This window comes from Anastrepha obliqua, chromosome 6 (assembly GCF_027943255.1).
Source record: "Anastrepha obliqua isolate idAnaObli1 chromosome 6, idAnaObli1_1.0, whole genome shotgun sequence".
NCBI lineage: Eukaryota > Metazoa > Arthropoda > Insecta > Diptera > Tephritidae > Anastrepha > Anastrepha obliqua.
The window spans coordinates 65,878,851-65,903,264 of NC_072897.1; the positions used below are offsets into that span (position 1 = coordinate 65,878,851).

The 24,414-nt window shown below is 39.3% G+C and overlaps 1 protein-coding gene across 1 annotated transcript in view; it reads left to right on the plus strand.

Annotated features, from left to right (window-relative positions):
- The window catches only part of LOC129250652 (uncharacterized), an 83,376-nt gene extending 59,343 nt beyond the window's left edge, over positions 1 to 24,033 (plus strand). Inside the window, exons 4-7 of the mRNA XM_054890254.1 lie at positions 2,739 to 3,198; positions 3,345 to 3,421; positions 18,263 to 18,683; positions 23,883 to 24,033. Coding sequence (XP_054746229.1) covers positions 2,739 to 3,198; positions 3,345 to 3,421; positions 18,263 to 18,683; positions 23,883 to 24,033 — 1,109 coding nt within the window. The remainder of the gene's footprint in view (positions 1 to 2,738; positions 3,199 to 3,344; positions 3,422 to 18,262; positions 18,684 to 23,882) is intronic.
- Positions 24,034 to 24,414: the final 381 nt, after the last annotated feature.

The following is a 24,414-nucleotide window of genomic DNA, read 5'->3' on the forward strand; positions in this document are numbered from 1 at the left end:
ACAACCGCGCTGTTAGTTCTGCCTTCTCCAAACTGGATAAAGAGGCAAAGCGAATGGGTTTGGTGGTGAACGAGGACAAAACGAAGTACCTCCTGTCTTCAAACAAACAATCGGCGCACTCGCGTATCGGCACCCACGTCACTGTAGACAGCTATAATTTCGAGGTTGTAAAAGACTTCGTGTATTTAGGAACCAGCATTAACACCGATAACAATGTCAGCCTTGAAATCCAACGTAGAATCTCTCTTGCCAACAAGTGCTACTTTGGACTAAGTAGGCAACTGAGCAGTAAAGTCCTCTCTCGACGAACAAAACTAACACTCTACAAGACTCTCATCATGCCCGTCCTAACGTATGGCGCAGAAGCTTGGACGATGACAACATCCGATGAAGCGACGCTTGGAGTGTTCGAGAGAAAGATTCTGCGTAAGATTTTTGGACCTTTGCACGTTGGCAACGGCGAATATCGCAGACGATGGAACGATGAGCTGTATGAGCTCTACGACGACATAGACATAGCGCAGCGAATAAAGATCCAGCGGCTTCGTTGGCTGGGTCATGTCGTCCGAATGGATACAAACGCTCCGGCTTTGAAAGTATTCTATGCGGTACCAGCTGGTGGTAGTAGAGGAAGAGGAAGGCCTCCTCTGCGTTGGAAAGATCAGGTGGAGGAGGACTTGGCTTCACTTGGTGTGTCCAACTGGCGCCGGTTAGCACGAGATAGAAACGAATGGCGCGCTTTGTTAAACTCGGCCAAAATCGCGTAAGCGGTTATCGCGCCAATTAAGAAGAAGAAGAAGAAACGAAACTTTTTTCGCCTTAACTCTTACAAAATATCGCCCGAAAACTGGTCGCAATCAAACTATAAATATATTTTATGTAAACAACTTACCTGTTATTGTGACATAGGAATCCAATGCCCTTGAAGTCCAACCATCTGTGGTCAGAGCTATATGTGTCTCAACCTTCCCAATGATACTTTGAGCTTTGACTAAGCTCCGACAAGGAACTTTGTACCCTGGCTCCAAAACACTCATTAGCGATCTAAATCCTTCATTTTCAACAAAGGATGTCGGCAGCATATCCATTGTTAACATTTTCGTTAACGCCTGGGTAATTAGTTCTTGGCGGTCTTGGGTAATACTTGTGAAACTGCTGGTTGAAGTACTAACCCGTGACTGCCGCTTCCGGTTTGGAGGCAAAATTTCTTCTAAATCATCTGTAGCACGGCTGCTCGAAGGTTCCGGTTGATTATCAACTCCATAACTGAGTTTATGCTTGAAGTTATAATGGTTGCATAAACAAGTGGTGGATCCCATTCGTTTCAGCATATCACCACAATAATTGCAGGAGGCCTCACCGGTATTTTCCACGATTGTAAAATGTTGCCAAACTTTGCTTCTGGGCATTATTATTATTATTTTTATTTGTCTTGATGATTAGATTGGCTGAACGTTCTTGCTTGAGGTTCTTGAGTTTAATGAGCGATCTGCCTGAAATGTCCATCTATATAATTCTCATCGCCAGTTACCTAAGCGTATGCATGGTCGTAGGACTGTCTGCACTCGTTTATCGGGCTTAGGTCAGTCAGTAGCAGGTGGAGTATATGAGTATATGTATGTGCATATAATGGTACTGCGAAAAGCAAAAAACCCTAAAAGAAAATAATTTCATGTCTCAAGCAAGAGTAGTCCGCTAATCTAAGTAAATATTTACCAAAATATGAAACAAAAACAAAGCGCCGACACAATAAAAAGTAGGCAGTATTTTCATTTAACACGTTCCCTGTCCGCTGAGCCCCATATGGTTCAGTAAACGTGCGCCTGATAAGCACTGATACGTTCCTGAGCCATATGTGTGTCAGCATAGAAAAAGTTCCCTGAACCACATGTGTTTCATGAACATGCAGAAGCAAAAATGGACCATATGTGTTTCAGATAGAAATACCCTACATCCGTTTTTTTTTTTAATTATTATTATTACTAAAGCTATCCTATGACTACAAAAAAAACAAATTATTCAAAAAACCCTTTTGGACTTGTCGGTCAATTTTGCATTTTTGCATTGCGACAGGTGAGCCACATATGGTTCAGGAAACGTGCGCCTGATAAGCACTGATACGTTCCTGAGCCATATGTGTGTCAGCATAGAAAAAGTTCCCTGAACCACATGTGTTTCATGAACATGCAGAAGCAAAAATGGACCATATGTGTTTCAGGTAGAAATACCCTACATCCGTTTTTTTTGTTTAGTTATTATTATTACTAAAGCTATCCTATGACTACAAAAAAACACATTTTTCAGGGAACGTGTTAATATAAGCCTTTGCGTGGTTTTTGAATTTGCATACATAGGTACATGCACTTGTACAGAAACCGATTAGTAGTCCGCTAATCTAAGTAAATATTTACCAAAAATATTCGAATAGTGAAGTATTTAAATAGTAAGGTATTTGAATAGTGAGGTGGTATTCGAATTGTAAGGTATTCGAATAGTAAGGTATTCGAATAGTAAGGTATTCGAATAGTGAGGTATTCGAATAGTGAAGTATTCGAATAGCATTATTCGAATAAACGAATAAAAAATTCGAATAAATATTATTCGAATTACGAATACCTCTCGAATAAAAGATTTTATTATTCGAATAATTTTTATTCGAATAGTCCCACCCCTAGTTGATAACCTACAATCCGAAATTCTCTCTATGAAGAGATTATTTAATAACTGCTTTACTGCAGTAAATCCTGAGGCTGTTAATGTGCCTATTTGTGCTGATGGTAAGACTAGCTGTATCTCGCGCGCTGCTAACACAACAAATCCAATGTCAACAACTGTGTCAACTATTTCTGCTGCCAACAATTATACATCGAATGCTGCTGCTGACGCCTCCGCTGCTATCTCATACGCTGCTGCTGCCTCTGCCTCTGAGGCTTTGTCGCCGTCTGTTGTGACTTTCGTTCGCAATCGCTCTCAGCTATTGCCTCGCCCAATTGTTGCTAGTGGAGTTGATGCTCCCTCCGTTAATGTTAAGAGCGCAAATAATAATTTACCTTCGCGGATAATTGCTTCTCAACTTCCAAACTCTTCGCAGGCTCCCACTGATTCTGCCTGGGACTCTGTTGAGACTAAAGAGAGTAAACGTAAGAAAAATCAATTACGTGTTGTTGGATCTGGTGTGAACAACGAACTTGAGGTGAAGTGAGTAAAATAAATTGGTGTGCTAGTGCCTCTAACTCTATTCTCATATCAAATAATGTAACTGCAAACCATGAATTATATCTTATTGATAATATTCTTAGTCTTAATTTATTTCAAATTAATAATTTTGTTAATTCTCTGAATAGAATCTTAGACCTCATATTTGTAAATGATAACATAAACTACGAGATCAATGAATGTTTGAATTCCATAACTCCTAAAGGTAAGCATCATTTACCCTTAGTTGTCAAAACCGACTTTTACTGTTTTACTACTATTGCATCTGATGTCAGGCTATCATTCAATTATTCTTTATGCGATTTTGTCAATTTCAATGACTTATTACTTGACATTAATTGGGATAATTTATTTGCTGAACTTGACACATCTAGTAGTTTTTCTGCTTTTAAGTCCATTTTGTCTAAACTCTGCTTAGATAACATTCCGCTCAGAAAGAAAAAGCCCTATAAATTGCCCTGGTATTCTAAGTCTTTGAAAAAGATTAAACATCTTAAAAATAATTATTTTAAGAAGTTTAAATCTACGAAGAATCATTTGTACTTCGTTAAATATAAGCAAGCGTTAAAGGAGTTCAACGATTTAAATAAATCTCTCTATAACAGCTATATTACCAATACAGAGCACGGTTTGCTTTTTTGGTTTTAAATGGACGAAAATTGTACCTCAAATTTTTTTGTTGATTATAATAAAGTATGAAATTTGATGAATTTTCAGCCCAAAAAAAAAGAAATTCTTAGAGCGCTTTTTGAAAAAAGTGAAAAAAACGAAAAAATCGAATAATATAAAATATCCATATAATTAACGTTACATAAAATAAAAATATTGTATTGTGAAAATATTGACTATATTTTTCATGTAATAATTGATAATATTTTAATATCTATTGAAAATATTGACAATTATATGCAAAAGAAAATATATATCTACGAAAAACAATAATTAAAAGATTGTTTAACTGATCATCTTTCAAAACGTTATACATCTTGCTTATGATTTAGAACTTAATACTTATTCCTAATAACTTTCCTAATAACTTATTCTTATCCTAAAGATTTAAAAAGTTTATATATAAGACATCATGCTCTTTGTTTACTTTCAAAATTCTGCATATGATTGTGATGCGCGTGGAAGCAAAACAATGCAATGCGCTGTTGACACCCGGTCGGTATCTTTAATGTTGTTGAGTGAACCTTTCTTGCATAAGATATTTTATTCTTTTAAGCAGTAAAATTTTATTTTGTTTTTTGCTATGGTGAAAAATACATGTCCTTTAAGTTTTGCAATATTCTTCGTTTGTTAAAAAAGTTGACATTCTTTATTTTATAATGGCGCGGTTATCGTATAAGAAGGCTGGAACTCACGAACAAAATCGTTATAATATAGATTATGTTTAATTTGTTTGAAAAAGGCTCAAGTACTTATTGAAGTTAAAGGAGTGCTAAAAACAAAAATTTTAAATTTGTTGAGGGGTTACAATACAAATGATGAGAGATTACCAGCTGTCGTGTGTGCTAGTTGCAAATTGAAAGTGTATCGTTCATCTAACAATAACTGTGACGAAGAAAAATATAAATTGAAGTTACCTGATTACTGTGAATTTATGCCGCTGCAAAGAAATACTCGAAATTCTGTCATAAAAAAATGCGAATGTCGTTTATGTGAATTAGTGGGAATGCCAACAATTTTCGCAAATTTTCACAAAAATAATACTCTAAAAACAATAAAATCGACAAATAATAACAAAAAATGTGAAAACTGCCTAGGTTATTTACGATCAGGACATAAGTGTACTCCTAGTATTTTAATCCCTAATGTCAAAGAGAAAATTGAAAATAATTGTAATGTAACAGAAAAAGAGCAGTTAATTAGTTCATTGTTGAAGAGTGTTATAAATGAGAAAAATACCAGCACTAAAAAGAAGACGGAAGATAAAAATCTGGTTGTATTGTCACAAACTCGCGGTAAGCCGTTAATTTTGGATGTTAAACCAAAAATGACAAAAAATTCAAAAATTTCTAATGATGAGCTATATAAATTACAGAGTGATTTAAATTGCAGCAATAATACGATCTATAAGATAGCAAAAGCAGTTCGTAAAGGATCAAACAGTAATCGAATTATTGAACCACATTTGAGAAACAAAATTGTCGGAAAGAATCACAAACTAGATTCATTCTTTGAAGAACGCGATTTTCCATTTATACGTGAGAAGGCTAAAAATGTAACTCAGGAACCAGAGCGAGTTATAATTTGTAAAGATACAAAAGGTTTCATAAATTTCGTATGTGGAGAGCGTGAGCAAAACGCCGATGAACTACATTTTAAATTTGGCATCGATGGAGGAGGTGGATTCTTAAAAATATGTGTCTCATTACAGATTAAAGAAGAATCAAAAACAATGAAAATTCAAAATTCTACGAAAAAATTTAAATCTTCTGGTGTCAAAAAAGTTTTACTTCTATGTGCTGCACCTAACGTTCAAGAGAATTTTACAAATGTTAAACTCATTTGGTCAGCTTTGGACATAAATGATCTTCTCGGCATCGTTGCAACTGATCTTAAATTAGCAAACATCATCACTGGATTAATGACTCATACTAGTACACATCCATGCACATGATGCGACGCTCAGAGTGGTAAATTAAATCTTTGTGGTAACTCTAGAAGTATTGGAAACTGTGTAAGAAATTATGAATGCTGGATTCACGAAGGTAAAAACTATAAAAAAGCCAAAAATTACAAAAATTGTGTTAATCTTCCAGTTTTTTCATCGCTTGATTCACGAAAAGAAATTTTAGACATTATTCCGCCTCCCGAGTTGCATTTGATGATTGGAGCAGTAAACACTATATTCAATGACATGATGATAAAATTTGAAGAAGTAAGTTTACTGTGGGCCAAAAATTGTCACGTTGAAAGGTCGCTAACTTACGGTTCTCCTGCCTTTGAAGGTAATCAATGCAAAAAACTTTTGGATAGTGTCGATAAACTAAGAGCTATATGTAATTTGGAGTGCCTTAAATTTGTAAAAGCTTTTGAAAATTTAAAGAAAGTTGTTGACAGTTGCTTTTCTTCAGTATTAAAGGACACGTATCAAAATGATATCGACGAATTCCAGAAAAGCTTCCTGGATCTTGGTACTTCAGTAACTCCAAAAATTCACGCTTTGTTTCATCATGTGCCACAATTTTGTTTGAAAAACAAATGCGGATTAGGGTTTTACAGTGAACAAGCTGTAGAATCTTTGCATCATGACTTTAGTGCAAGTTGGAACAATTATAAGGTATTAAAAAGTCATCCAAATTATTCTAAGCATTTGCAACGTGCTGTTTGTGAATACAATTGTCATCATATTTGAATTGGTTATGATCAAAAGTTCGTAAAAAAATAATAAAATATCAAATATATTTTATGTTCATGTAAAAATTCATAATAAAAATATCTACAATAACACATTTTTACTTTATTTCATGTTAATTACTTGCTTATTTTATACTATTCCATTATCTTTCGTTTTTTTCACTTTTTACAAAAAGCGCTCTAAGAATTTCTTTTTTTTTGGGCTGAAAATTCATCAAATTTCATACTTTATTATAATCAACAAAAAAATTTGAGGTACAATTTTCGTCCATTTAAAACCAAAAAAGCAAACCGTGAGAGTTAAACATTAAAGCAAATCCCAAGCGCGAAGCCCAACTGAAACGGCAAACTTGTTTGCTGAATTTTTTAAATCTAATTTTGTTGACGACGAACTTGATCGCCCATCCGACTTTTCTTCTGACTTAGATTATGCCCTGAACTTTGGAGGTCTTTGCCTCTCTTCTGAGGATATTAGTAACGCTTTAATTAAATTGAAATCATCCTCTCAAACTGATGCTGATGGACTTTCAGCAGTTTTGATAAAAAATTGTCCAGCCTTCGTCTATCCTCTGGAAATTATTTTCAACAAATCTTTATCGTCGGGTTGTTTCATTGACGCATGGAAATTCTATTTCATTACGCCCTTCTTTAAGAGTGGCAATAAAAATGACGTTAGAAATTATAGACCTATCTCTAAGCTGTCAACTGTTTCCAAAATTTTTGAGCACGCGGTCTATGCAAAGCTGAGTTTTGCCGTTAAATCTTTAATTTGCCCTAATCAGCATGGGTTTATTGCTAACAGATCTACAGTATCTAATCTGGCTGTTTTTAGTGAATACTGCATTGATTCTTTCTCCGCTGGCTTCCAGGTCGACTGTATTTACACCGACTTTTCGAAAGCCTTCGACAAAGTTTCTCATAGAATCTTAGTCAAAAAATTAGCTAGTCTTGGCTTTCATTCTACATTTCTGCAATGGATAAAATCTTATTTGAGCAATAGACGCTGTGTTGTAACAATCGATGGTATTTCATCTACCTCCTTTGCTGCCACCTCAGGTGTTCCGCAAGGAAGTATCTTGGGATCGCTTTTATTTGTGTTATTTATTAATGACATCAAAAGTTGTTTCACATTTGCTAAATTTTTGCTTTATGCTGATGACCTTAAGATCTTCTCAGCGATCAAGACGCAAGAGGATGCCATTAAACTTCAAGCCGATATGAATAGGCTTTACTTATGGTCCCAATTTTCACGACTGTCGCTGAACTTATCTAAGTGCTTCCAAATATCTTACTCGAAAACATCTAACATTTTGTGCACTAAGTACAGTATCTCGACATGTGTCCTGCAGTGTGTTGGCGAGTTTAAGGACCTTGGCGTTATCTTCGATAACAAATTCTCTTTTAATAGCCATATAAATTATATTACTTCAAAATCTTTTTCGATGTTGGGCTTCGTCAGACGGAACGCCACTAAGTTCTCTGATCCCTATACCATTAAGTTACTCTATACATCTTTTGTTAGATCTCATTTAGAATATGCTGCTTTTATTTGGAGACCTTGTAGTCAGCAAGCTATGAATAGAATCGAACGTGTGCAAAAAATATTTCTCAAATATGCCCTTCGGTCCTTGAATTTTATTGATCCCATGCCATCATATTCTGCTCGTCTCATGCTTATAAGTTTCAAGTCCTTAGAGATTCGTAGGTATATACCAGAGTTCCCCAAACTTTTTTGTGTCGTAGACCCCTTGCCATGTTTTTCCGTGTTGGGTAGACCCCCTACTTACCTGATCTTGTTTTCCTGTAAATTTCTAACTGTAGTGAAGTTTAGTGTTAAAAACTTAAAGTAAAAACACATGTTAACTTATACATTTATTAATTGCATATTAATTGAATTTAAATTAAAACTACTCAAAATAAAATTTTGTATCTGTTATGTAAAATATAATACGTAGCAGAAAATAAACTATAAATAAAATAACATAAGCAGTAAGTAAATTTTGTAAGGGTTAATCTTAAATCTCCACGGCTAATGATGTGCAGTCTGTTCCGTTTTTCGTTAGGAGATTGGTAACAGCGCTGGACCCCCTTTCCACTAAGTATGACGATGGAAAGGAAACTAAAAATTTCCTCACTATATTCCATAATACCGGATAAGTAACGGGTATGTTGTTTTGTAGCCAAAATTGTTGATATCCGTTTTTAAACTGAACCTTAAGATCTTCGTTTGTACTTAGTTCAGTCTCTTGTATTATGACATTCGTTTCTTCTATGTCACCATATGGATTAATTATCCACGGTGATATTACCATAGTCAAAATATCCTCAAACCTAGATTCAAAATCTGAATAGAGGGCGTTTAAATGTTGAACGTAAGTTGAAACGTCGTCTTCCTGGCAGCTTGTCTGTGACAAATTGGCGAACTTAGAAAATTCGCCCCGTCCAATATTTTGCTTCATTAGTTTAACTCTGGCAAGAAACGCTGATAAGATGGACTTTGTTTTAATCAAATTTAAACTGTCGCCTTGTAATTGCAAATTAACCATATTCAATTTTCTAAACAAATCTGTTAAATAGGCGATGTGTGTTTTCCTCTTCATTAAATTTTCTTTCAAATTTTTATCTTTAGTACCCAGAAATCCTAAAATAGTCTCAAAAATTGCAAAAAATCTTGTAAACATAAGCCTTTCGACAGCCAGCGTACTTCAGTGTAAAGGAGTAATTGATGAAAGTGTTCGTCCTTTTCTTCACACAACTGCGCAAATAACCGCGAATTCAACGCGTTGCTTCGGATTCGAAGCAAATTTTTAGCAACTAAATGTTGTCGATGGATGACGCAATGTATTGCTAACACCCCTGGCACATTTTGTTTTAAATAGCTTATAAATCCACAATAACGTCCAACCATGACAGGTGCTCCATCTGTAGCTACTGATATTATAAGTATTTGATAGAGGAATTGCTTTTACAATGAAGTAATCCGTGTCGGTTTTCAAAGTTCTTGCGAAGAGTATTTCTTCGTAGATTTCTCGATTCATAATAAAACGAACATATGCCAATAATAATGCTGCATATCAGGTAAAGTTGACTCGTCCAGTTGTAGAGAGAAGTGGGTCGTTTGCAAATAATTACATAAGAAGCTTTCAATATCAGAACTCATTTCATCAATACGTCTTTCAACAGTATTGTTGCTTAAGGGAATTTTTTTAATGATATCAGATGCAGGTTTGTGTAAAACAGTTTTTAAAACCTCTTCAACGGCTGGCAAGATTAACTTCTCTCCGATAGTATGCGGTTTTCCGGATTTTGCTATAAGTAACGAGATATTGTAAGACGCTCGCAAACCATCATCATTTCTTTGTGACGTCGAAACAAACATTCTGTCCAGTGTAGATGTTTTCTGAAATTCATCTTCGAGTGTTTGAAAGTATTTCAAATCTTTCTCTGTTTTATCAGGGTGGCATCTTCTCAGATGATCTTGCAGTTTAGATGGTTTCATAGCATCATTGCTCAAAACTTTGTTGCATAAAAGGCACATAGGCAATTGTTTGCCCGGCAATGATGGAATGAAGCCAAATTTCAAATAATCAATACTGTACTGTCTACATTTCTTTTTGTATTCGGATATGGCATCAGTCATCTGTGGGCAAAATTAAATTATTTAAATAAGACAAAAAATCCAGCAGCTGTATATTAAAAATATTTTTTGATTTTTCCGAAAACATTCCATAATTCGAACATCTTCTTGCAACAATTAGCTCGAATTTCGGAGATTGCACTGTAATTATAATACCGATTGCTAAAACTTTTAAAAAGAAACTATTGAGGAGTACCTACTCGTGTAATTTTGCATGATTGAATATTAAACTACTAATAACTAAAGTCATGATTGGCGTAATTTATCTATCTTTGCTAACTACGAGTACAAAACTAAAATTTAATAAAAAATAATGTACCTACTTTTCTCCAGCACTCTCAAACAAAATAACACTGACTCACTATAATTTGTAATCTGTTTATATTTTTCAAAATATTTTCTTAGCACTTTCCTTTTCAAGATTCAGGAAACGAATATTGAATAAACGTATTTTCCCCACATTCGTATTTATAGAGTGACGAAATGAACAAGTTGCCGCCTTACTTCCAACCTTCACTTCTGTCGTTCTTTCCCGCCAACTCATCTTCGTTCATTCGTCGCTTCAGTGTTGTCCGAGTAGTGCCGTCCTCGTCTAAGTTTGGGGTCGATATAGACCACTTTGGAAATCACTGGTCTATACTGTGTCTGTCTTTTACTCATAATATTATTACTGGAGTAATTGATTGTCCCTACTTGTTGGAAAGGATTCGATTTAATGTTCCCCAGCGATCTCTTAGGAACTTCTACCCTTATTATGGGGGAAACTTTAGAACTACGTATGCCAGTAATGCTCCCATTACTCGTGATTTACGGGAATTAAATGCCGTTCATAATGATGTTCTTCTTGATTTCTCGCTTTCAAGAATAGCACTTTTAAATCTTTTGAATTCTATATTATAGTTACAATAGTTAGTAGCTAGTATAGTTTTTAAATACATGTAATATATTTGTAGTTTAATCTAAGCAACTTTTGTATCATAGTCTGTAAGGATTGTAATTCATAGACTTAAATAAATAAATAAATAAATAAATGAAATTGGATTAAGCGGATGGACAATTTGAAGCGCAGGTGTGGTCAACATTTGCATCAAGTAATCTTCAAACATTAAATTATATGGACTGTACTATTAGCTTCATTTTACTTTGTCTTGGCCCGATGTTTGCCATTAATCTACTTAGCATACCCGTGACCTTTGCTGCGTCCTCAGCGTTCCGGGCTGGTATCGTCCGCGAATCCCACTAGATATGTATATTCTGCTATTTTTATGCTCAATATCTCGTCGTGGCTCAGATTCCAGAGATCGGGGTCGAGAAAAGATCCTAGAGCTGCGCCAGACGTTACCGCTTTTGTTTTCCGGCCATCTGGTGTGTCACAGTTCACGCTCACTTAGGCAGCTTTGGAGAATCCTTAGTAGGTATGCAGGTATTCGAAAGCTTTCTCGTATTGCCTTTGTAATGTCTGTCCATCGTGAGCTGTTAACGGTGTTTCGTACATCAAGCGTTGCCAGGTCGGTGATGCGGTTTGGGTAGTGGCGTCTGCGTTGAGCGCTACTACAAAAATGTAAACTGAAAATGGTTAAATTATGCCTAATAAAGTTAGTGAAATTTATTTTTTACAATAATAACTTCATTTATCCATTTTATTCCTATTTAAATTTACCTTTTTTTTTTGTCGGGACAACTGGCAAGTGCAGCACTCAGACATTAATTAAGTCCATTGTACTACACTTGGATTCCCTTTTAATTTTCTTTAAAACTACCCGATCTCCGAAGAAATCTGAGTAGATCTTGTGGTGCCAAGGAGCCAAGATGGTCGCTTCTTAACACATCAGTGCCAAAGACCTCAAACCTGATTCGAGCGAAGGCAGGGCAGACATGAAGTGGACCGCCGTCTCATCCTCCTCTTCACAAGCTGGGAAGAGTACACTGTCTGAGATGCCCAACCTTTCCATGTGCTTCGCCCATCATCAGTCCAACCAGCCGTCTGCACTCCCCTCTGCTTAATGACAGAAGGGTTTGCGACAGTCGATCGGACATGACAGGTAACATCAGTTTAGTCCATCTGCAGCCTCTCTCAGCCTGCCAAGCTCACATGTGGGTGGTAGTTACCCATTTGCTAACCGTGGCTTCGATGGCAGCAGAAGGGAGTGGCAAAACGGGCTCTGGGCCAAAGAAGTTAGCCTCAGAGCCCATCTTAGCTAAGGAGTTAGAGGTCTCGTTACCCGCGATACCCACGCGTCCCGGGACCCATATTAGCATCAGGCTATTATGTCTACCGACATAGTTCAGACTGGATTTACAGGACTGCACTACCCTTGATGTGGTTGGAGGGCTGTCTAAGGCCATAAGCGCAGCTTGGCTGTCGCTGCAAACACATATAGATCAGCCTCTCCATCGCTTTTCCACAACAAAGTTCATCGCTTCTTGAACTGCATACACCTCCGCCTGAAACACAGATGCATGCATTCCAAGAGCAAAGTGCAGTTTTGTCCCGCTGAATTCCACGTAGACCCCAGTACCGGAGCTATGCTCGGTCCTGGAGCCATCCGTAAAGATGCGAAAACAGTGTTTGCCGGGCTCATTTTCAGAGTCTTCCCACAACTGAGCCTCTGGTAGCATTACACTGTATCTCTTTTCAAGTACGACTCTTGATGGCATAGAGAGAATCATTGGATCGACGATCATGCCTTCTCTGTGTTCCAATGCCGGACAGGGTCCGTACCAATTCCTATTGTGTTTCAGTCTGCAGATGGCCTTAAAGGCCTCTTCTTGGATGAAAGCATCAAGTGGTGGTAAGCCAATCAGAGCATCTAATGCCGGGCCTGAAGTAGTCGGAAAAGCTCCGGTGCAACAGATGGCCACAGTGCGTTGTAGTCTCGATAAGGTCCTCCTGATTCCCACTAGAGAGAGTATACTCATCCAGACCACTGATGCATAGGTGATAATAGGTCTTATCATAGCCGTGTAGGTCCATAGGACCTTGCCAGAATGCTGTCAGTGCTTTGGATGTCTTTGTTTCAACGTGTGATTTCCATAGGAGCTCACTATCGAGGATTACTTCAAGATATTTAATTTCCTTGGATATCAAGCTTCTACCTTCTGGTGAAAAGGACAATACCAGTCTTGGCGGGATTTGCCGATAGCCTATTCGCACAGCACCAATTATCAATCCGATCCAGAGTTTTCTGCACTTTCCTGCAGATTTTCAATTTACTAGCACCCGGTCTACGCCGTGCCTACTAGCAGAGTTGCACATACTGTCAAAAATGGCATTATCAAACGCCCGCTCTATGTCTAAAAAGACGCCCATAGCGTAGTCCCTCCTGTCGATGGCCAGCTCTACCCTAGCAACAAGGTTTTGCATTGCCGACTCGCAGGATTTTCCACTCTGATAATAATGCTGAAATGGAGACAGAAGGTGAGCCTTCAGCGACTTCTGACGTATGCGAAATTCCACCAGTCGTTCGAGACTTTTCAGCATGAAAGAGGTCATGCTGTTGGGTCTAAAGCTTTTGGGGCTGGTGTAGTCGTATTTTCCAACCTTTGGGATGAAAGGGACCCTCACCATCCTCCAAGAGCGTGGTATGTAAGCCAGTGCCAGGCATGCCGAGAAGATTTTCTTCAGGGCTGCTGTCACGGACTCTGCACCTTCCTTCAGCATGGCAGGATATATGCGATCTGGTCCGGGCGACTTGTAGCCGCCAAAAGATTTGATGGCAAATCGAATGGCGGCCTCATTCACCACAGATCTGGCAACGAATCAGTCATTCCAAGAAGGTCTAACAGCTCTGACAACTGCCTCTATCAATAAGGGCTGTTGCCGGCTGACGCTTATCTGATTACCAGGAATGTGAGATTCCATCAGCAAGCAGAGTGTCTCACTTTGCCGCTCCGTGAAACAGCCATTAGATTTCCTAAGTGACCCCAGATTGCAGAATTCCCTATATGAGGCTCTTTTCGATTCTCGAATAAGCCTCTTGTAGTTCTTCTGAACATGACGGTATCGCTCCCAGTCCTCTGCAAGGTTAGTCTTGAGGACCCGGTTTAGAAGTTTTCTCGACTCACACCTCAACATCTGGAGCTCTCGATTCCCCCAAGGAACGGGAGTCTGGTTAGAGAGAGGTCGAGTGGAGTTTCTCAACTGCCGCCTCAATGGCCTGTTCTTTTCGAAGTCTTAGTGGCGCAACGTCAAGGTCCCGCAATACCTCCCTAAACTTCAGATAGTCTGGTTTTCTGGGGTCTCTAGAGGGCAATGGCATTTGTGCCTCCTCGCCACACTGAAACTCAATGTACCTGTGGCCCGAGCACGAATCTTCAGCAAGGACTCTCCAGTTCTTGATTGACCACCCAAGTTTTGAGTTTGATAGGGTTAGATCAATCACCTCCTGGCTTATAGCTGTTACAAACGTTGGCTGTGAGCCCTTGTTATGTATGTCTAGGCAAGAGGACGTGATACATTCGAATAGTCGAGAGCCCCGTCCATTGCACTTGCTGCTGCCCCAGATTGTATGCTGGGCATTAGCATCGCAACATAGGATGAGGCCCAGACTGCGCCACTCACAGAACCTCACGAGACTAGTGGCCTTTCCGGGTGGTGGCCCTTCCAGAGCATCGTAAGGAAAATAAGCACATGGAATCACAAACTTCGACCATCCGCGTCTACCTCTGTAACACACCTCATCTGCTACCAGGTCTTGGCAACAGAATTGCTCAAGACCCGTCACAGGGAGATGGGATGATACTATAAGACCGGTCCTAGGCCTACTCGAACTCCTGTCATTTAATAACGTGGCCCCTAAGGACCCAGGGCTCTTGCACTGTTGTAATGTGGGGTAATGTGTGCAGCTGCGTAAGCCTTGTACTTAGTAGTGCAGTAGCGGCTGTGGAATGCTGCAAGTTAATCTGCGTCACCGTTAAGGGACGGTAGTAGGAATCGTCCGAACCAATCATTTGGGAAATACATGGAAGCTGACCGTCCCAAAGAAAAGACTCAAACGGTTCCCGTACCGTGAGCCCATGACTTCAACACTGGCCTTCCCGGTTTTTGCTCTTGGTGTACGAGAGGACTCGCCAAAGCTTCGTGTTGATGCCCGGATTCTGGGCACGTAGACAGGATGGGACATCCGCCGTAGACAGGTCTAGATCCGAAATCCAGCAAATGGCCTTCCTGAGGGGTACACTCTCCGCGCTGTAGACTGCGAAGCGAGTGGTCCCCATGGGGGGCACGTTATTGACCGCGGTCCTGATCCACTCGAAGTTTTCCAGAGACGCGCACGTCACTTTTATGGTGCCGTCTTTTGTCTCGTAGCCCTTCGCGTTGGCTTCAGGACCGGAGGCAATAACCTGACGCATCAGTTGACTTTTGCAGTATTTGATTTCTGCATCCGTCAGCTGATGGTGAGGCCCCAGTTTTCCAATCACAGCCACAGGTCGGGGGCCAGCAGCCTTCTCGCTATAGGATGGCTTGGCCGCACCCTTGGATGTGCTTGCGTGAAGGTCCAGCTCCCCATCGTTCACTGACGAAGATTTTGTCGGGCAGAGAGCTGTACTGGACATTTTGTCGAGACGCCGATAGGGACGTGGCTCCGCAGAACCTTTTCCCGCCACATTGACTAACGTTAAGACCACGCTCGTACCTTGAGGGGTCGTGGCTTGGCCATTGGCGGTAACCGCAGGAAGGGAGGTGTGCTGCTTTCAGCCACCGTCCTTCTCCGCTTACCTCGAGGGCAAGACCACTTGGGAGCGCCCGTGCCCACCTAGGATTCGGTAGCTTCCGTGGGTGTCACTTCCGCTGACCGAGGTCTTTTGGAAGACACAGACGCAGATGGGCCGGCAGAGCCACATGAGAATTTCTCCCGCATGAGCCTTGACGCCGCTTTCTTCTCTCCCTCCTTGCCACGTTCTTCGATTTCCGTGCTTTCGTGGGAGGTCGTACAGCCGCCGAAGAGACCTCAAAACTCAGGCCCTCCGGAACAGGGAAACGTTTCTAAGACTCTGAAGGAGAGGAGATTGCGATAGCAACCCCCGTCTCCTCCAGGATGCGCTCTCGCTCGTAGAGCTGAGAGACTTGGGTAATGGTTGGGGCCTCCAGAATCCATGCCCCTGCCGCCCAAGCGGGTGGATTGCCACTTGTGTTGATTCCACCTGGAGTAATAGATCCTTTGTTTTCCATTACCATGTTTGGTTTTTTTTCGGGACTCCTCTGTAGACAGTTTGGTTCGCGGGTGGCACCCTGATTCTATGCCAACTTTGAGTCATCACACGAGTGTTGCACCCACCCCATCAGGGAAGGCCACTCGTGTGATGCCAGGTCTTCTCAATCCACCACCTGGGACGCGCCCGATGGGAGATCAGGCAACTCCACACGGGTAACTTGCTTTCAAAATTTTTAGAATAAGTGTATTTGTTTTTATCTAATGAGCATGCTCAAATTTGGCCAAGTGAACGATTTCATATAAATACAAGTATTCATAGGCAGCTGTTGATACAACACCAAAGTTTATGTATACGGGCTTTATTTGTATTTTGTTTATTTTGATCGAGGCATATCCTCAGCATCATTTGTGAGCAAAAATTTGTTACGAGTACACGTTCTATTAGGGAAAGGTAAAAGTAAAGGTAAGCAATGGCCCTGAAAAATTTGACAAAGCCTTGTGAATGCTATTTAGTGAAGAATATAATAACTGAAATTTTCAAAACGCATTTTCATAAAATATACAACTCGTCAACTTCGTAAATTGTTTCCAACATTATAAAAGAAAACAACCATCGCAATAATATATCAAGGAGGCCGAAAAAAAACGGGCAGTACGATTGCAAGAAACATAAAGGAATATCACTTTAAAGTGATCCACAATTAATAAAAGAGCTTAGGGTTTGGTATTGTGTTTGGGTTAGTCGGTCATAAGGGCCATGTTGTAGTCTTTTTTCCTTATTGATCTGGGGCCGCTTCATCGTATTAATGCCACTGAAATGGATTTTATTGGCCTTTACAATCCCGAGACCTTAAACCCATAGAGAACTTAGAGGAAATTGAAAAAAAGGGAAGAGCTCTGGATTTACCACGAAATATTAAGTTTTTATTTTATATACATATACATATAAGTGGCACGTACACCCTTTTTTCGGTTTTGGCCGAGCTCCTCCTCATATATGTGGCGTGCGTCTTGATGTTGTTCCACAAATGGAGGGACCTACATTTTCAAGCTGACTCCGAACGGTAGCTATTTTTATTAAGAGCATTTTCATAAAATAATATGAAATTAGGAGTCAGTATGATATTATTAATATGATGAAATTAAGAATCGATATGACCACGTTTTGCCTTGACTATGCCTTTTAGACGGTCCAGTCAAGGATAATACCTAGGTACTTCAGCTTGTCGGAAAGCATCAAAGGAGCGCCCCCTAGTAAGGGAAGTTGAGCTCTGGGTATTTTATGCTTCCACGTAAACAGGGCGAGCTCCATTTTAAGAGGATTCACCGACAGGCTGTAGTCCGTTGCCCATCTAACAACTACGTTCAGATATTCCTGCATCAAATTGTACAGAGTATCCACAAATTTTCCTCTAACATCTGCGGAGGCAATTGCCCCGCAGCCCCCTCTTACCAGCTCCTCCAGCAAGTCATTCGCAGCAACAACCCAGAGAAATGGTGAGAGAACACCACCTTGCGGAGTGCCCCTCCTCACCTGCCGGCGGGTAGAGATGCCGACCCACTCTGCCGCGACTGTTCTGTCGCTAAGCATTTTGTAGATAAATCTAATAAAGTCGCTTCCGACCCCCAGTTTATGCAGAGACTTAGTGATTCCTCCGGAACGACGTTATTAAAATCACCCTCAATATTGAGGAAGGTGCCCGCCGCAAACTCTTTCTGAAAAGAGACTCATCAATCTCTTTCACAATGGTATGCAAGGCAGATTCTACCAACAAACTATCACTGTATTTTTGCTTACCACAAAGAATTGTGACAGACCGCCGTACTGCGTTCACATCGGCTGCATTCAGTAATTTTTGCCAAACGAATAACATTCAACACATTATGGTAGCAGTACGAACGCCGCGCTCGAACGGCTTAGCAGAGCACGTAAATCAAGCAGTGTTGGCATACTTAAGGACAGTGACTAACGACGCAAAGGACTGGGATACACATATTCGTATGGTGCAATGGTCACTAAATACAAAAGTTAAACTAACAACGAAATTTGCACCGATCGACCTAGTTTGCGATTTTCCGCTTCGCGATCTGAGTCGAAATAACATATTGGCAGCGCTGCAAATGGAAGATGAGCAACTACATATGAACGGGCGACGAAGTGAAGCAATTCGTAATATCAGAACAGCTGGAGTTATATGGAAGGCCAAATTGGGCGCTAGACATAAGAAACCAGTGCCATATAAGGAAGGGTCTTTGGCCCCCTTAGAAGTTCCACCACCAAGTACAGGTGAATCCAGAAAACTCCAACCAAAGTACAAGGGCCCATATATTGTTAAGAAAGCCCTACGATTCGACGGCAGTCTGTTCTACGTTACCGAAACGACCCGGATTTATATCCGGCCAAGGATTGCCACTCCAGCAGCATTCCCGTATGTAAGTATGGGGAATGTTTATGCTGCTACAACAAAAACATTCGACCGATATGTCATCGAAGATATTGAAGGTATGTAATGCTCGCAGAGAAATTACAGTACAATTGCAACAGCAGAGAAGATGAAGCCATGCTGTGCTTCATTCCCTGAAATTGATAATGATGATGTTCATGAAGCTGGTTAACTCGGAACGAGTTTCTGTCAGGAGAGGCCGAGCTGTCATCACTATTTCTATAGAATATGGCATCCCTGTATAAGTTAATACCACAAAAGCTAAAGTTGACGTTCACATGCGCGAGGCAATTTCTGCTGACGCTATGTCAGCTAACTTTGGGTGTCATATCACCCAAAGTCAGAAATCGTGGGAAACAGGTATGGCACATGTTTGATGCATGTGACAACATTCCGCCGCAAGCTTAGGTTAAGAACAAAATGTCAAATTAAAGTTAGTTCGTTTTAGACTCAATAAAGTAAAGATGTGCCTATGAGCACATAAAAAAAATATTTTTTTTAAGTTTTAATCTGATGAGAGGCTAACTGGCGCCCAACGTTTTTCGGTTAAAGTGCGGAAAAAGTATTTAAAAGTTTTGGTCAATTGCCTAAAAGGAGCAGAGTATCAGTGCGAAAAAAAATAAAATTTGAATATTATTTCGGTCCGTTCGCCAAAATAAGCCACCGTACCGTACGCACAATACTTATACAAATTAAGCCAGCCCGCGAAAAACAAACATAAAGAAAGAGAAGTCGCCGAGCTGCAAGGATATCCCGCAAAAAAATTAACCGGAACGAACCAAGGCTGTTGTGTCCGTCCGCAGGCAACCACGCAACGTCGTCTCCTGTCCAGGACCCCCAGTAGAACGAAATAAAACGCTCAAAAAGGACAACTCCGCCAGGAGCAGCGAGGGATTAAGAGTAAGAAACTAGAAATAAGAATTAAAAAAAAATTAAAGTTTATGAGAATAATTGAATAATAATATAATGCAAAATTGTTAAAAAAAAATAAAACAGAAACTAAAATTTGTGAAAATAATTAAGTAATAATATAGTGTAAATTTGTTTAAACAAGAACGTTAAAATTTATTAAATTAATAGGATAATAATAACAAAATACAATAAAGTTGGACATAAAACAATCCTTTAATCGAAAAATTCTTGCTGCAATTTTAACGATACCCTAATTTCGGGAAGAAGAGAAAAAACAAGATAAATATTTTTTTTCGCTCTTTTTTACTTCAAAAATAAAAAAAATAGCATACAATGGCTACAAATAATAATATAATTAGGCCACCTGTATTGACTGGTCAATTACAACCAAACACAGAAATGCCAAGGGAAATGAGTACCCAGATTGCAGAATTAGTAAATAGATTAGTTGAGGCTAGATTAGGACAAAGACAAACCCCAACAATAGAGGTTGATCAGACAATTACCATGACCAACTCAAACAATATAGGGGAACTAGACAAAATTCCCGACGTGGTTCGAAGCCTTCGAGAATTCTCTGGCGAACCAAAGGAATTCAGTTCTTGGAAAAAGAGTGTAGAAAGGATAATACAGATTTACGAGCCCATCTGCGGTAGCCCAAAATACTTCGGTATTTTAAGCGTAATTCGAAATAAAATCACAGGTCAAGCGGACGCAGCTTTAGAATCTTATAATACGCCTTTAAATTGGAAGGCAATTTGCAAGTGCCTCACCCTCCACTATGCGGATCAAAAAGACTTCGGTACCCTTGAGTACCAAATGAATTCACTTCTTCAAGGACAGTTGACCACACAACAATTTTACCAAAACGTTTACTCACATTTATCCCTAATTTTAAATAAGATATCATGTATGGACATGAGTCACGAAACACTATGCATCATGACCCAAACATATAGAAATAAAGCTCTCGATACATTCATTCGTGGTTTGAACGGAGATTTACCCAAGTTGCTAGGAATGAGAGAACCAGCTGATCTCCCTCAAGCCTTACATCTTTGTCTGAAATTGGAAAATCAATATTTCAGGACAAATTACGCTCATGGATTACCAAAAAATCTTCAAAATCCTCATCAAAATCATCCTGTAATCCTCCCTAGGAATCCTATTAATCGTATCAATCCAAATAATAGAGGAACCCGAAATTTTAATCCAGAATTAGCATATCTCCCACAGCCTCCAAGAAATCCTTACACTGCCGCAAACCCTGGTTTCGGATATAATTATAATATATTATATAAATCGATCGTCGCAAAATAATAATTATCAGAGAAAAAGACCAGCATCCACACAGCTTTTCACAGACAAAAGGCAGCGCAATTTCAACATAGAAACCCAAGACTATGAAAACGCTATGGACAACGATGAATTCTTACACGACTATATTTATCCTTCCGAAAATCCTGAAGAGAACTATCCAACAGAATGCGACTTCTCAAAAAATATTGATTTTACAGATATTCATTTTTTAGGATGAATAAATCTTCATTGCCTTACATAGAATGCAAAACAAGTGATGGAGAGTTAATGAAAATACTAATAGACACTGGATCTAATAAAAATTATGTGCAGCCCCAGTTTGCAAAAAAACCTGTTAAAAATAAAAACCCATTCTTCGCAACCTCTGTAGGAGGAAATATATCTATCACACATCATACTTTTGCAAATGTTTTCGGATTGGAAAACACCACCGTAAATTTTTTTTTGTTACCAACATTAAAATCATTTCACGCCTTTATAGGGAATGATTCATTAAAATAATTAGACGCCGTAATACACGCAAAGGATAACTACATGTCAATAGGCAACAAATTAAATTGAAACAACAATCCTCACAAGACGTAAATCTTATCAATATTAGAACAGAACATTTAAATAAAATCCAAAAAGCGAAACTGCAAGACGTAGATTCAATCCAACGTAGAATCTCTCTTGCCAACAAGTGCTACTTTGGACTAAGTAGGCAACTGAGTAGTAAAGTCCTCTCTCGACGAACAAAACTAACACTCTACAAGACTCTCATCATGCCCGTCCTAACGTATGGCGCAGAAGCTTGGACGATGACAACATCCGATGAAGCGACGCTTGGAGTGTTCGAGAGAAAGATTCTGCGTAAGATTTTTGGACCTTTGCACGTTGGCAACGGCGAATATCGCAGACGATGGAACGATGAGCTGTATGAGCTTTACGACGACATAGACATAGCGCAGCGAATAAAGATCCAGCGGCTACGTTGGCTGGGTCATGTCGTCCGAATGGATACAAACGCTCCGGCTTTGAAAGTATTCGATGCGGTACCAGCTGGTGGTAGCAGAGGAAGAGGGCGGCCTCCACTGCGTTGGAAAGATCAGGTGGAGAAGGACTTGGCTTCACTTGGTGTGTCCAACTGGCGCCGGTTAGCACGAGAAAGAAACGACTGGCGCGCTTTGTTAAACTCGGCCAAAATCGCGTAAGCGGTTATAGCGCCAATTAAGAAGAAGAAGAAACTGCAAGACTTAGTGAATGATTTTAAGACGTTATTTGCCGACCCCGAAGAAAAGTTAACTTTTACTACCACAGTAAAAGGCGAGATTCGCACTACAACAGACAGACCAGTTTATTCCAAAAGTTATCCCTACCCAATGTGCTTAAAAGAGCAAGTAGAAAAACAAATTAAAGAATACTTACGTGATGGAATCATTCGACAATCTAGATCGCCCTATAATGCCCCCGTATAGGTCGTACCCAAGAAATTGGACGCATCAGGAGAAAAGAAATATCGAATGGTAGTTGACTATAGGAAGTTGAATCTAGTGACGGTGCCCGAAAAATATCCCATTCCTGAAATAAATGATGTATTGTCACAACTTGGCAAAAACAAATACTTTTCAACAATCGATTTAAAGAGCGGATTTCATCAAATTCCACTTAAAGAATCGGATGTTGAAAAAACCGCATTTTCTATTAACAACGGCAAGTATGAGTTTACTCGATTGCCTTTTGGGCTGAAAAATGCCCTCTCTATATTTCAAAGGACCCTCGATGACATTCTCAGGGATCATATAGGTAAGCGATGCTATGTTTACATAGATGATATCATTATCTTCAGTAAAGACCTAGAAACTCATTTCAATGACATTACAATTATTTTCGAGACTCTAGAGAAAGCCAACCTAAAAATACAATTAGATAAGAGCGAATTTCTAAAAACCGAGAAGGCCTCAAAACAAATCCGAAGAAAACCGAAGCAATAATGAACTTTCCAGAACCCCGAACGTTAAAAGATCTTCGTTCCTTTCTGGAACTTTCAGGGTACTATCGCCGCTTTATCAAAGATTACGCGATGCTGGCAAAACCCCTTACAGTCCTTTTGAGGGGGGAGGATGGCCGTGTGCCCAAAAACATTTCGAAAAAAACACTCATATCTCTCACTGCAAATGAGGTGATACTCATACACCCCGACTATTCAAAGGAATTCCAATTAACAACAGATGCGTCTGACTGCGCAGTCGGAGCAGTACTCTCGCAAAATGATAAACCCATTGCATTCATTTCACTAACCTAACTAATCTGGGCCTTAAACAACTTACGAAACTTCTTTTACGGATCAACCAAAATTAAGATATTTACTTACCACCAACCGCTGACGTACGCACTTAGTACTAAGAATAACAACAATAAAATGAAAAGGTGGAAAGCCATCCGGGAGGAATATGATTACGAACTCCAATATAAACTAGGAAAGGCAAATGTGGTTGATGATGCACTTTCACGGCCGCCCCAAATAAATACACTGGCAGCAACTATACATAGCGATGAAAGTTCCAATCATAACCTAATACCCATAACGGAAGCACCTATAAATGCATTTAAAAATCAAATATTTTTAAATGTCGAAGTAATTTCTTCTTATCGATTCAATATAATTTTCCCCACATATCACGGGCATACTATAACTGAAATTGATTACTCTCAAGAGAAACTTATTGAAATATTAAAACGATATTTAAATCCATCAGTCGTAAATGGCTTAAGCACAGACGAACCCACTCTTGGCAAAATACAAGAAATTTACCCTTTACACTTCAGTAACTATAAAATCAGATTCACGCGCAGGTTTTTAACTGACTTGACAGATGAAGCTCAGCAAGAGAATGAAATCCTAAATGAACACAAACGAGCACATCGCAGCTCACGCGAAAATAAACAACAGCTTCTACGATCATACGACTTTCCTAAAATGCAAGCAAAAATAGACTCCATGTAAAACAATGTAAAATTTTTAAAACGCAATAGACAAGTTTTCTAAATATGTGCAGGTGAAATTAGTTAAATCAAGAGCTACGCAACATATTAAAGAACCTCTTAGAAGATTATTGATGTGTTTCGGGATACCGGAAAAAATAGTTATTGACAATGAAAAATCATTAGGATCAGCCTCGATAACCCATCTCTTAGAAGATCAATTAAATATATAGAAATATTCAAATGTCCAACTTATACCATTACAGTAAACGGCCAAATCTTACGATTCCACAGCACTTTATCAGAAATAATGCGTTGTCTGAAGGCAGAAAGGATTCACTCATCCTTTTCAGATCTCCTCGACAAATCTATTTGGAAGTACAATTATTCAATTCACTCTACC